The 15,450-nt window shown below is 34.3% G+C and overlaps 1 protein-coding gene across 1 annotated transcript in view; it reads right to left on the reverse strand.

Annotated features, from left to right (window-relative positions):
• Positions 1–15,450, reverse strand: part of LOC138375782 (complement factor H-like) — a 66,030-nt gene that overhangs the window by 17,086 nt on the left and 33,494 nt on the right. The window contains exons 8-14 of the mRNA XM_069459613.1: positions 13,622–13,816; positions 12,999–13,175; positions 5,523–5,705; positions 4,012–4,188; positions 2,535–2,711; positions 1,184–1,366; positions 894–1,073 (exon numbers count right to left, since the gene is read on the reverse strand). Of these exons, the coding sequence (XP_069315714.1) occupies positions 894–1,073; positions 1,184–1,366; positions 2,535–2,711; positions 4,012–4,188; positions 5,523–5,705; positions 12,999–13,175; positions 13,622–13,816 (1,272 nt within the window). The remainder of the gene's footprint in view (positions 1–893; positions 1,074–1,183; positions 1,367–2,534; positions 2,712–4,011; positions 4,189–5,522; positions 5,706–12,998; positions 13,176–13,621; positions 13,817–15,450) is intronic.

A 15,450-nucleotide genomic window follows, 5' to 3' on the forward strand; every position in this document is an offset into this window, starting at 1 on the left:
GTAACTGGCCACCAGGACCTGTGGCCCACCCACCTAAGCACAATAGCTTCTCTTGGCTACATTTGAAACAACCTGAGAAATGATCACACTTAGAAGCTTTGAGAAAGGCAAGATTTTTGTGGGAGAGTAGCAAGTATGTATTTTGTCACCTTTATTTCTTTGTTTTCCAGGGCCTGAAAGAAAGAGTGGCATATAATAACAAGAATGGCATTTATGTAAAATAGTTATATTTTCTTGGTAATTGGTACTCATATATAATCATATGACAATTTATAAGTAAAATTTAGCTTCACACATTTAAAGATAAAAAAATTAATATAAAAGAATGAAGGATTTCTAAAATTCTATTATTCCTAGGGTATTTTTTCCTCTATAGACATACATTAAATGATAAACAACAAAAGTCTGGTTTCATTATAATGAAGACTTCATATTTTCAGACATATTTCTAAATTTCAAAAATATGGTTGCAAATATTGTTCTTGAAATAAAAATATTGGCCGGGCGCGGTGGCTCACGCCTGTAATCCTAGCTCTCTGGGAGGCCGAGGTGGGCGGATCCTTTGAGCTCAGGAGTTCGAGACCAGCCTGAGCAAGAGCGAGACCCCATCTCTACTAAAAATAGAAAGAATTATATGGACAGCTAAAAATATATATAGAAAAAATTAGCCGGGCATGGTGGTGCATGCCTGTAGTCCCAGCTACTCGGGAGGCTGAGACAGGAGGATCGTTTGAGCCCAGGAGTTTGAGGTTGCTGTGAGCTAGGCTGACGCCACGGCACTCACTCTAGCCCGGGCAATAGAGTGAGACTCTGTCTCAAAAAAAAAAAAAAAAAAAAAAAAAGAAATAAAAATATTGAACCGTTAAGTGTCGATTGGAGAAGTGTATTCTCACCAACACACTGAGGAAGTTGGGTCCACATTCCACTCCTACAGGTAATTGATCCATGTCCAATCATGGTAAATGTTCCTGTGCAATTGAACTTCACTGAATGTCCACTGTAATAGGGAGGGGAAGAAGGCTGGGCATAGCCATGTTCAAGTTCAGGTATTTCTCCACATGTATTCTCCTCCCCTAGGTGAATTTCACAAAAATATGTTTATTTGTTGAAACACAATTTTCATGTTTATATAAATACAAAACAATGTTAATTTAAGTTTAAACATTAATATTTTATACATTACCAATACATATTGGCAAGGTCGTCCACTCTCCATCAACACATTGAATTTTACTAGTCCCCTTCATCAGAAATCCAGGGTTGCAGTCATATCCCACCACTTCACTGTGTCCATATTCTGCTTTCTTTGTTCCATTAAATTCTCCATTGTGGAGTTCAGGGGGTGGACCACAGGATTTTACTTGCTCTACAGTAGAAAAACTATGTAAATAATAGTTAAATTGTCTGTTTTACAACTTAAAAATCCAGTAAAATGGAGAGATTTTCTTCCTCATTTATTCTTCATTATATAATTTATTTAGCATCCTTAAACAATAAAAAAAACAATGTTGTTTATACCAGATCTATACTTCCAAGTTCTATTACGGATTTTGAAATAGCATCTTGGAGGCATATTAAAAGTTTTTAAATATGTTCACTAGTCTGATCTTTTAAAGAGGCATGCAAATGGAGTAGAAAATGTTGTTATGAAAATATGTTAATTTTCATATTCCTGGAAACATTTCATTGTAACTTCATGAACATACACCATCACTGAGGCAAGCATTTGATCACCATATTTTAAATTTGATTAACCAATACATGCAATTGAATCGGCTCTAAGCTGCTTAAATATTGTTTAGACACACTCAGTGAAACCTGAGTTAAAGCCCAGGCTATATTAACTGTACAATATTAATGGTGGCATTGTAGGCAAAATGAAAAGTAACAAAACAAGTCCCTCCAATTTCATCCACTGCTATGGTCTTGACGTTTGTCCCCTCCAAACCTCATGTTGAAATTTGATCCCCAATCTTAGAGGTGGGGCCTGATGGGAGATGTTTGGGCCATGGGAGTGGATATCTCATGAAGAGATTCATGCCCTCCCTCGGGGTGAGTGAGTTTTCACTCCAATAGTTCCCATGAACTAATTAGTTAAAAAGAGCCTGGCACCTCCCCCTCTCTCATCAGGTCATCTCTGCACACGGTGGGTCCCCTTCCTTTTCCCATGAGCGGAAGCCGCCTGAGGCCCTCAGCAGATGCAGATGCCCAATCTTGAACCCTACAGCCGTGAGAATCATGAGGCAAATAAAACCTTCTGATAAAGTACCCAGCCTCAATATTCCCTTATAGCAACACAAAACAGACTGAGACAGCCACCATATATGTAGCTGTGAATACTTCCAATACATTTCTCAAGAAACAACTGGAGATTAACTTAAATAAGGGAACCTGAGGTACACACCCCCACCACACGTCCTTCACTTAATGCATTACATTAGAGATACTGGAAGCCCAAGAAAATTAAGAGAAGAAAAAATATTAGTATTCAAAGTTCTAATTCTTGTCTCAGCAATTTAAAAATAAATATTCACCTTTACATGTTGGGATGTTAGGGGACCATCCGAAGTAGTAGCACTGAACTGAATCTGGTCCTACTCTTGTAAGTCCCGGTCTGCAGGAGAATTTCAACACATCTCCAACTTTGTAACTGTCTTTGTTGGGATCGGGAACTAAGTGCACATGTATTTTTGGAAGATTGCATTCTCTTTCTAAAAAGGAACGTAAAGTAATTTGATGAGAATATATAATCAATCATTGCCAAAGTAAAATTATATATGCCGTGTAAAAACGAGGTAGGTACAGAGTGAGTCATACACAGAGGGGCACTAGATAAACCTGTTAACTTAAAAAAAAAATTGCTGCATAGCATATTAGGTTCTATATAGTCTCTAAATTCATATAGGACGCTTGAGAAATAGTCTAGTATTAAACAGCACTATATCTGTCCTAAAAAGTAATTTGTAAATTCAAGTCCTTTACACTGAATCTGGTTTAAATCACTGACATTTGTAAAATTTAATGTTATATTTTACGTATTTGAAGCATGAAATTACTGTCTTACATTAAAAATACTAATTCTTTAAGTGAAAATTGGTATTTATATTTCAAAGCTTTGCACCTACTATTCCTTTGGCTTGGAACACTGTATATACGCTCATTTTCCCACGGATTCAAGCCCTCTTCTAACCCTGGAAAACAGATGGCTGATTGGCAATCATAAAAGAGATTCATGTAATGGTCCACAGAACTGGTCAAAGTTAGAAAATAAAGAGCTACACTCAGGAAGTACAAAAATTAACACTCGAGGTAGAAGGTGTAAAGCTGAAATTCAGGAACAAAACAGCTCAGGAACTTGTAAGAATAATTTTGGTAATAGGTGCCCAGTTCTAAATAATTTGAAAGCTTGCATTTTGGGTAACAAAGGGATTATACTTCAATGACAAAGCTGAGATAAATGGCTCATAGGAAACATTAATTTAATGTACTATTTTAAAGATAGATGTCTTTCTTTGAGTTTCAAAACGCTTCTTCTCCAAGTTTGTGTTAAATCAGGAGATACCATGATTTTAATCATTGCTCCTTAAAAATGTCTCTGCAGGCCGGGCGCGGTGGCTCACGCCTGTAATCCTAGCACTCTGGGAGGCCGAGGCGGGTGGATTGCTCAAGGTCAGGAGTTCGAGACCAGCCTGAGCGAGACCCCGTCTCTACTAAAAATGGAAAGACATTATATGGACAACTAAAAATCTATATAGAAAAAATTAGCCGGGCATAGTGGCGCATGCCTGTAGTCCCAGCTACTCGGGAGGCTGAGGCAGTAGGATCGCTTAAGCCGAGGAGTCTGAGGTTGCTGTGAGCTAAGCTGACGCCACGGCACTCACTCTAGCCTGGGCAACAAAGTGAGACTCTGTCTCAACAAAAAAAAAAAAAAAAAAAGGTCTCTGCACAACTCAAATTTTAAAAAATGGAGCACATGCAGGTTTATTTTTATCCTGAAAAAACAGTACTTACCATAACACATGGGTGTATCCGACCAGCCATCGTGTTCACATTTTATGGAACCTGTGGTGAGTTTGTGCCTGTTTTCATATCTATCGATGCATTCATAGTCCAAGACATCATTGAGCTTAAACCATGTGCTGTTACTTTTGGTTCTGGAATTCTTAAATGCTGGCATATCACAAGATTCTAGTACATAATAAAATTGAGAATATCATTTCTAATGTAATTAATGGACATTCTGAGTAATTCCCATTCAAATAAGAAAAAGCTTTATTGATTAGTATATACTAATAAATTAAGTATGGTATACAAATAATCTAAGATATCCAATGATAAAATATTGTCCTGAAATAGTTACTAAAAATGAAAAGTGTTTCCACATAGCATTTTTCTCATCATTTAAACATTCTGAAAAATTTGTCTGAAGAACATTTTTCTCAATTAAATTATACTTAAGCATTTATGAAAATATTAGGAACAAAACAGGCCACTGCAGGTGTATATTACTTTGTTTATGGGAAAACATAATAGCATTTTGTAAGTTAAGATGTGAGGCTCATTAGTAATTATGATGTATATGTTAAAGAGAAAAATAAATTAATTGAATAAAAAGATCAATGCATTTATTATATAGGACATTTTCTTTTCCATTATAAGAGAGTCCTCTAATAAGTATGGATCAAAATTTAGTACATTTAGTATAAAATGAGTTTTATATGAGGGGAGTTATGTTTTTCATCAGCTGAATTTAAGATTCAATGAGGGGTAACATCTTTTTGCAGCTAGACTCTATATTAAGCATAGACATTTAAAAAAAAACAAGAACTGTATGAATGGATATTTAAGTGTTCATGTCACTTAAAGCAATTATATTAAATATCATCTCAAAAATAGTACTAAGAGGCTTTGGGATAAATAACATAAACTGAGTGAATTGTTCTTAGAAAATCTTTATAAATATCTAGATAGCATGGAAGGGAAATCTTTCAACACTGCAAAAATTGTTACCGTCTAGAAACATTTCTCTTTCTCCGCTATCAGTATAACTGTGAAGATTTTCTAAGGGGAAGGATATCACAAGTGGATCTATCCTACAACGTCAAGCGTATAAATTATTATGAGATTATGCATTATGGGTCCATATCCTTCACTAAAAACATTACTTTTAACATCTAAGAGCAAAGATTTTGACATAAAAGTATCATCACCTAAAACAAGTACATATAATTGTCATCAAGATCTCAGCTAAAAATAAATGAGTTTACACCAGAATGTACATAAAGCTTCCTAGTTTCTAAATCACAGGATGCTTTAAAGTGAAAGAAAATAAAAAATAAAACCTAGCATGCAAAGATAGACTGATATTCTAGTAATTAAACTTAAAAGGAAAAAATCAGGTACACTTTTTTCTCAAAGTCTTTATCTTGTCCAGTAAAACCACATCAGCCCCCTCAAAAAGAATAGAACAGAACTTTTGCGTATCATCTGTACAATAACAACTAACGTAATAAATTACTTACTAATGCATGTGGGTTGTGCTGACCATCCCTTTTTCAGACATGTAATTGATCCTGATGTTTTGCCATCTGCTGTGACATATCCTGGTTTGCACTTAAATTGTGCTTGTTTATTTAAGTTATATGTAAACTGAGATTCAGAAATAAACCCATTCTCAATTTCTATATCTGATTTTGAACATGTTTCTAAATGGGATAAAATCAGGAAAAGATAAGCATATGTTCAACAACATTTTTGTAAGAACTTAAATAATATGACAGTATAAAAAATGAGTCATTTGTTAAGTGAAAACCTAGATAATCATAATCATCCAAGTTCTTCTGTCAAAGGAAATAAGTTACAAGTTTCCAAAGATATTACATCAAGACCCCTTCTCAATTTCCTTAACAAGGCAAGATTTGAAACACTTATAATCTCTTCTAAGAAATAATTAGAAATCTGTTTGTCTAATGAATCCAGAATCCTACAGCATGCCAGAACTCGGTGGGCAATGTGTTCTTTCCTGGGAATTTTAAATCTTGCCTAGTGTGGATATTTTAAGTAATCCCAGAACTTATTTAGCCAATTGGAATATCTGAGAGGAGGTGACGATCTTAGAAAATCTGCCAGAGTAGCTGCCATGGCCTTTGGCTCCCAGAATTTGAAATGTCATCATTATGGTGTGCATCAAACCATAGGTACACAGGGAATTCCAAGAAGATAAGAAAGACCAACACGTTTATTTCTCCTCCAAGGCCAAAATAAAGATTCCTCAAATTATGTATAACTTAACCTGAAAGAGTAAAAGTTACTGTTTCTGTAAACTGACTGTAAAAGTTACTGTCAATTACTAGGCTTTTTTTTCTCAGAACCCAGCTTCATTTAAAAATAACCCATGGAAAGGACGAAATCAAAAGAGTAAACATTAAATATTTTGAATTGAATGATAATAAAGACATATTTAAAACTTTGTGAGATGACACTAAGTAGTGCTTAGAGGGAAACTTACTAAATAGCTATCAAAGAAAATAATAAAAACCAAAAATCAATTGTTGTTTACAAGAAATTAGAAAAAAGAAAGCAAACAAAAAATATAAGCATAAATTTAAAAAAATAAAAATATGAGCAGAAATCAAATAGAAAACAAAAGAGACAACTGAGTGGGGCTCTATGCTGAAAGTGACATTAAACTTGGAGAAATTCTCCAGACAACAGCACAGGCAGAAAGAGTCCAAGCAGAAAACGGCAGTCGTGCTGAATAGAAGAAATGAAAATCAGTGTTCTCAGGGACGTTGAGGTCACTAGAATTTGCAGGGCAGGGAGCCAGACAGGAAGAAACTATGGAGTGAAAGAGCTCTATGGATTTGCGCAGTAATTCCCTAAATCTGGGGCTGAATACTGACACACTGTAGAATAGGGCAAAACTCCCTGAGACTGGACAAAAAGTAACTACCAGATGAAGGACAACCACCAGAGAACAAGAGGGTGACAGATTCCCAGAAAACACACAACATTAGGAGACATTCACATTTGATCAGAGTTGAAAGATGCCTTTGAACATCCAGATCATTTAGTAAAGACACCAGAAGAAGCTTTATGAAAATTCTAAACAACTAGCGCTAGGATAAATGTACCCCACACCAGCCTTAATGAAGTTTAAAACCAAGCCTTGAAAAGATCAAGTTGATCTATAACAAACAGCCTTTTAAACCAAAACTTAATACAGGTAATTCTCAAGGTCTCCAACGCCACGTATAAAAACCTACAAACTTAAAAAGTTCCAAAGCTTGTTCTTTTAGCTAAAAAACATGGAGAAGAGCAAGAAACAAAAAAGACTTTGGCAATACTCTCACTTCCCCTTCCCCAAAACCCAGTAAACCTTTTTGGCAATCCACCCTACTCCAGCAAAACACCAATGGATAAACCACATATTAAAATTTGGGGAATGACACCGAAACAGTACGAAATAAATTGGTCTTACAAAATATCTGTATTAGGAAAGAACAGGGTTCTGCTTCACTGACCTTAGCTTCTACCTTAAAACATTAGAAAAAGTCTGAAGGTCTCAAAGTTTTAAGAAGTTAAAATCAAAGTCAGCAGAAGAAAGAAAACAATAAAGTTCAAAGATGAAATAATAAACTAAAAAAGTAAATATACATATAAAGAATGAAACCAAAAGCTTGTCATTAGGATCTCTAAAATAATAAACTTTTAGACAGACTTAGGAAAAAAAATACATATGAAAAATTGGCCATATCAGCAATGACAAAAATGGCATCACTACACTTTCACTTTTCATATATGTTAAAAGAAAAATAAAGGAATATTATGAACAATGACATGTCAATAGATTCAACAATTTGGATGAATTATGAAACTTATTAAAGCCACAAACTATCACAGCTCACTTAAGAAGAAATAGATAACATGAACAAATTATATCTACTAAAAAAATTGAAATTGTAGTTTAAGCATGATAAAACACAAAATATTTAGTTATAAATCTAACAAAACACATACAGGATCTTTATGCTGAAAACCACAAAACACTGCTTTAAAAAATCAGTGATCTAACTAAATAAGCAGATGTACCATGTTCCTGGATTGAAAAACTCAATATTGTTATACATCAGTTCTCCCCAAAATTGATCTATAAATGTATCCCAGTCCCAATCAGTAACCAAGCACAGTGTTTTGGACAGATGAACACAGTGATTCTAAAAGTCACACAGAAAGGCAAAGGAACTAGATTAACAAAACACCCCTTAAAAAGATAAAAGAAGCTGGAGAACTCACATTACCAGATTTGAAGACTTAGATAAAGCTATACTAAGGAAAAGGATCCATAATATTGGTGAAAGGATAAACACACAGAACAACAGAAGAGAAGACAGCATCCAGAAATAGACTTATATATATGAGTCAATTGCTATTTAACAAAGGAGCAAAGGCAATTCAAGGGAGAAAAAATGGTATTTTCAATAAATGGTACTAGAACAATAAGGCATCCAACTGAAAAATAATAATCCTCAACATATTCCTCATACCTCATACAAAAATTAACTCAAATTGGTCATATGCCCAAATGTGAAATGTAAACTTCTAGAATAGTATATGAGCTTGGTTTAGGTCAAGAGATTTTAGATGACACAAAAAGCATAATCCATAAGTGAAAAACGTGATACATAGGATAGCATCAAAATTAAACACTTTGGCTCAAGGAACGACATTGTTAAGAGAATGAAAAGGAAAGCTACAGATGGGAAAAGATATTTGCAAAACATCTACTCAATGAAGAATTGATAACCAGAATATACTAAGTAGTCTCAAAAGTCAGTAATAACAAAGCAAATAAATGAAAATTGAGCAAAAGATTTGAACAGTCTTCACCTTAAGAAGTTATATGGATGGCAAATAAGCACAGAAAAAAAGACTCAGAAGCATCAATCACCAAGAAATGAGATACCACCACACACATATTACCATGGATAATTTAATGGGAGAAAAATCCCTCACTGTTCCAAGTGCTGGCAAGACTGTGAAACAATTGGAACTCCCATACATTGGGTATATGAATATAGAAAGTACACTCAGGAAAATTGTTTCTTTGTATTTTATAAAAATAAACATATACTTGCCATTGATCCAGCAAACCCACTTCTAGATAACAAGCCGTGAGAAATGAATTTTGTTTATATGAAAAACTAGAGGTGAATATTTTTTGGCAGCATGATTCACAAATACCAGAACCAACCCAAACGTCCTTCAATGAGTGAATGGATTAACAGGCTGTGGTACATAACACAGTGGAGTGATACTCACCAACATAAACAATTAAATAAATAAGCAAACTATGGATACACTTAACAATACGAATTATGCCAACTGAAAACCAGACTCAACAGATTTCATATATGTTACTCTCTGGAAAAAGCAGCAGTGCAGGTATCTGTAATACATCAGAGGTTTCCAGGAGCTAGAGGTGGGCTATGATGTGACTACAAACGTTAGCATGAGGGACGTGTTGGCAGCAAAGACACTGTTCATCTGCTAGAGTTTGTAATGGGGCTTACATCACTAATGTATTTCTCAAATGTCATAGAACTGTGTAGCAAAAAATAAAAATGATTTGACTATATGTAAATTCCTAAAAAGTGATACCTGGAGGATCATCAAAAATTTTGTTTTAATTAAGAATGTTAGGCCCGGCGCGGTGGCTCACGCCTGTAATCCTAGCACTCTGGGAGGCCGAGGTGGGTGGATCGCTCGAGGTCAGGAGTTCGAGACCAGCCTGAACAAGAGCGAGACCCCCGTCTCTACTAAAAATAGAAAGAAATTATCTGGCCAACTAAAATATATATAGAAAAAATTAGCCGGGCATGGTGGCGCATGCCTGTAGTCCCAGCTACTCGGGAGGCTGAGGCAGGAGGATCGCTTGAGCCCAGGAGTTTGAGGTTGCTGTGAGCTAGGCTGACTCCATGGCACTCACTCTAGCCTGGGCAAAAAAGCAAGACTCTGTCTCAAAAAAAAAAAAAAAGAATGTTAGATATAGATCTAGTAATAGTCAGAGATTCTTGATTTAATTATCAATTTCACCACTAAAAAATACTGATAAATCCTGGGGGTTCACTGTCTACTATAGACGACTGAAAAAGTGGTACAGGAGTCCCCCGTTTTCCGTGGTTTTTCTTTCCATAGTTTCAGTTACCTGTGGTCAACCATGGTCCAAAAATATTAAATGGAATATTTAATATTTAGTGCTAAATTCAAAAAATAAACAAGTGACAAGTTTTAAATTGTGCTGTTTTGAGTAGCATGATGAAATCTTGTGCCATCCAGCTTTGTTCTGCCCAGGGCATGAACCCACTTTTTGTCCAGTGTAGCCGCACCCTGTTGGTTACCTGCCCATTAGTCACTTAGTAGCCTTCCTGGTTATTAGTCAAAAAATATAGTATATATAGGGTTTGGTACTATTTGCCATTTCAGGTATCCACTTGGGGGTTTTGGAATGTATCCCCCATGGATAAGGGTGACTACTGTACCTTTTGTCCCCTGCAGACAATGGGGACTACTGTACCTTCAGAAGCATCAGTCAAAATGGCATTACTAAGGCAAGTTTACAACAGATTAAGGGAAACTGGTATTCTGTGATCCATTTGGCTAATGTTTTCTTTTCAGGGACTGTTTCAAAAGAAACCACAGCCAATTTCCACTCACTCAGAACGCACTCCAACATATATCTACTGCACTACTCAAGTATATTTGAATTCCTCTGCTTGTTCTCTGCTGGTTATTAGAGATTTAGATCTGATTCCACTGAAAAGTTCTATGATTCATTGATGATTGAATATATGTTGATAATATAATGTTGACATTTCATTATGAAGATAAAGCTAAGACTTGTTAATTATATGATCACCATAAAGTAGATAAATGACTAAAGTACAGGGCCTAGCATGAACAGTAAAATAGCAAAATTCTTATTAATAACTTGATCCAGAGAGATATGAGTCACTGAGGGAAAGAAAGAAAGAGAGAGAAAGAAAGGAGATAAATACGTGGTTGACTCTACCAGCTCCAAAACCAAAGCAAGAGGCATAACATTTGAGTTGCTGCTATCAGGAGAAATTACATATCAAATCAAGATGCATCATTAACCTGTATTTGAAAAGTCTACCAAGAAAAAGATAAAAATAATAGTATCATCAGACACTGAATGATGAGACTCAAAAAAGAGACTGATAAAGAACAAAGGCAAGGATGAAATGTCATCACTGGATATCCATACTTATTATAAACCTATATAACTAAGATAGAGGTTACTGGTTGAAAAATTATGTACTAATAGTGTAACATAGCACTCAGAATAACAGCCATTTTATACACATATAAATATATAATATACTTTATAGAAAGGTATAATAAAAGTTTCTGAGGAAATGTTGGGTTTCCCATATTTAAAAAGGAAATATAGTTATTATCATGAATTAAATAGACATAAAATGAATTAAAAATATAAAAAGGGAAGAGAAAATATTGTAACTTTTTACAATAAAATACAGTACAATGTCCCTGTTTTTAAAGAAAAGTATTACTTTCAACAGAAACAAATACATTAACTATGGAAAAAGATTGATAAGTTTTAGTAAAATGAACAATTTATATTCACAATAAATATTAAAGAAAAGAAAAATAGTAACCACAGAAAGAAATCCATTTGTATTACATATAATTCAAAGAGAATTAATAGTCACAATTACTAAGATTCCAACAAATAAGTACCAAAAGCTCCCCAAAAGATAAATTAACAAAAGATCAAACTGTATTTCATAGATGGGAATAATTAAATGCCAGTTAAACTATGAATAAACATGCTAAACCCAATTACTAATAAAAGAAATGTAAATTAACACTACAATGCTATAACATTTTATAGCCACTCAATTTGTAAATATTAAAATGTTACATCTTCACTCAAATGTTATAGCAGCACAATTCACAATTGCAAAGGTGTGGAAACAACCCAAAGTGCCCACCAATACATGAGTGGATTAATAAAATGTGGTATATGTATACCATGGCGTACCACTCAGCTATAAGAAACAATGGTGATCTAGCACCTCTTGTATTTTCCTGGAGAGAGCTGGAGCCCATTCTACTAAGTGAAGTATCCCAGGAATGGAACAATAAGCACCACATGTACTCACCATCAGATTGGTTTCACTGATCATCACCTAAGCACACAGATAGGAATGACATTCATCAGGCGTTGGGCAGATGGGAGGGGGGAACGAGGGGATGGATGTATACATATATAATGAGTGTGATGTGCACCATCTGGGGGATGGACACGCTTGAAGCTCTGACTCAGGGGGCGGGGAGGGGGGACGAGGGCAATATACATAACCTAAACATTTGTACCCCCATGATATGCTGAAATAAAAAAAATATTACATCACCAGTCATTAACAATGACGTAAAACCAGAAGGAACTATTGATACTGGAACAAGCACTATAGGAAACTTTCTAAAAGGAGAACATATACAATGTCCCAGAAGACTCGTTCCTAGTAATGTATCCTAGAGAAACTCAGTGACAAATAGCTTTTCTGTAACAATGTCATATCAATGCTTGAATACGTAAATGACATTTTGGCTATCATTGTATTTATTGTTCATTTTAAACCATAATTTTGTAATCATTTTGAGTCAAAAGATTAAGTTATTTTAATGTACATATTAATATCATAATTTAACCAGCAAGTATCGTGGTCAAATTCTTTTACTGTATTTGTGACTAATGTCTACTAATAGGTATATTTATCTTGCTATACACTTACCAAGAAATACATATATCAACTTTTATGCAATTGTAAAAATATAAAACTAAACAGGGACATTTGCAAAACAAGAAGTTGATATAAACATTTTGCCACAGTTACTATAGATGAGCCTTAGAAAATTATACACATACTGGGATCTCAGAGCAGTTTACTTACTGACACGGATGCATCTGGGAGGAGGGAACCAGTCATCCTCGGTACACGTTATCGTGGTCTGCTCCTGGGCAAGACTGTAGCCAGAATAGCAATCGACGTTTACAGATTGACCCTGTAAATATCTCCCTGGATAACTTGAACTACGTCCATTTTTCACATAATCAAAATAACATATTCCTAAGGACCACAAAAATGAAAAATAAAGTAAATGAGAAACATAAATTTGGTCAAAATAGCAATATAAAATTATCTTTACAATTTATCAGCAAGACTGCATAAATATCCAAAACTATTGTGCATCTTAAGAAAAGCTGAAGCTACTACCAAATGTTTGTGCCAGAAGGTATATCTATATTCAATGTTATTTATTGTTAGTTAGTTTTTATAATTAAAATATGTACAAATTATACAGATATTCTTGTAAAGTCACACATGTATTTCTCATATGATTTTCATCAAGACCTCTTCATAAAGGAAAAGTACTATTTGGTCGTTTTGCTTGAACACCTCTTTCCTTGGCCCCATTTCTGTCATACAAGACTTAATTGGACTCACTTACGTGCTCTCCTCTCCCCAGTCTTTGGAAGCTTCATATGCACGCAGTGGTAGACAGAGTTACTTACTGCGGCATGGTTCTTTTGGTGACCATCCATCTCGTGTACAATAAATGTATTCCGAGGACCTTCCTGAAGGAGTCACAAAATTTTGGTCACAGTCATAGTAGAAGTATTGTCCAACAGCTGCTGGGAAGTATGGTCTCTTATTTCTCTCATCGTATAGATGTCCATGTTTTATTAGTGGAAAATCACAAGGTTTCACTTACAATAAAAAATTAAAAAACAGTATAAATAATGTTTTACTTAATGAACAGTCACATTAGAGATGAATTTTTTGACCAGTGATTAAATTCCTCTTATTAGCATAATTACACTTGTTCCAGTAGGGTTTCTAGGTCAACAGAAAGTCATGGGACTCAGATGACTGAGATATGTGAAAAGGTCTTTGTAAATGAAGATGAAATTTTGTCTTGTGGGTTACATGCTATACAAATTTGTAGGAAGACTCTCCAGGAAGAAAACTGTACAGACCTGTTTAATGTCTCCCTTGAGTACACGTATTGTAGCCCCAGCTGAGTAAATGACACTATGTGCTGACTTTAGCACTTAGCTCATGTCTTTCTTTTCTATTTTCATCAGAAATCAAAGCCCTGCCTTTTCTTCTCAGAGCAAAGCAGATAGCTTTTTTATTTGTTTGTTTTCAATTAAATTCATTAGGATTTTTTTCTATTTATTGAAGACAATGTAAGAAATATAGAGAAATACAAAGATTTTCCTTTGATAATACCACACAGGAAAATAACATCATGAATTCATGCTTCAAACAAGTCACTGGGGCAAGTTTTCCATTCCTTATTTAACCAAAGAAATGGACTAGGAATATTTCTTAATATCGAAATAGTTAAAATTATGTTAAACATTTGTCTAATATTAATTGTAGAAAAAATGTTTTAATGTCATAAAATATTTTAAATGATGGATATTACATTTTGCTGTTATTTTTATTAATATATATTGAATAATTTAGACATATGCCTTAAGTGCTATATTGTTTCTTGTATTAATAGGTTTATATATAACCTATTAATAACCTATATTAATAGGTTATATTTTTTAAAAATTTGCCTATTCATGAGATTATTTAGAAATAATCTCGTACTTTTAATGTCAAAATAGTATTAGGTTTTTTTCCATGAAATACGATTCTATTTCAAGAAAGCTTACATGACGTGTTAAAAAGAATTTCAACACACACACATAGGCACATCAAATATTCTTTACCATCTTCTTCATGTTTCTTAAATTCAGTGATCTAGTTTCTTTTTTGCGTGATTAGAGGAATTTTCCAAGTAGTTTCTACACACTTATTATGTGGATTATAAACTTGCAATCTCTGTATATCATAAATGCCTTCTTTAACAAAGACTAGTGAATGATACCTCTCTAGCTGTAGTTTCTTGGCCAACAGTCCATTTATTTTATAATTAAAAAATTTTCCCCCCATTTATTTGAAGCTTCCAATGTTGAAATTAAAATGTTTGCTGAGTTTCATTTTTTTAAGTAACATTCTAAATTTTCCCCCACTACTTTTTAAAGATTTGAAATATTTTCTATTTACCATTGGATTTTACAAATTTCATCATGATCTATCAGGACATGTATCATTTAAGAATAATTCTGCCTTGGGCAAGCTTGAGTCTTTGGATTTGCAGGAACTGTGTCTTCAAGAACTCAAGTAAATTGCCCATTAATTTGTAGAGCAGAGATTTGGAATCTGGTGGTTGATTCCAAAACAAGTACGGTTATCCACCTTATTATGGTGTTTCAAGAATATCAAAAGAATAAAACAGTCTATTGAGATTTCTTTTCAAAAGGTACAAAAAGGAGGCATAATT

This window comes from Eulemur rufifrons, chromosome 27 (genome assembly GCF_041146395.1).
Source record: "Eulemur rufifrons isolate Redbay chromosome 27, OSU_ERuf_1, whole genome shotgun sequence".
Taxonomy (NCBI): domain Eukaryota; kingdom Metazoa; phylum Chordata; class Mammalia; order Primates; family Lemuridae; genus Eulemur; species Eulemur rufifrons.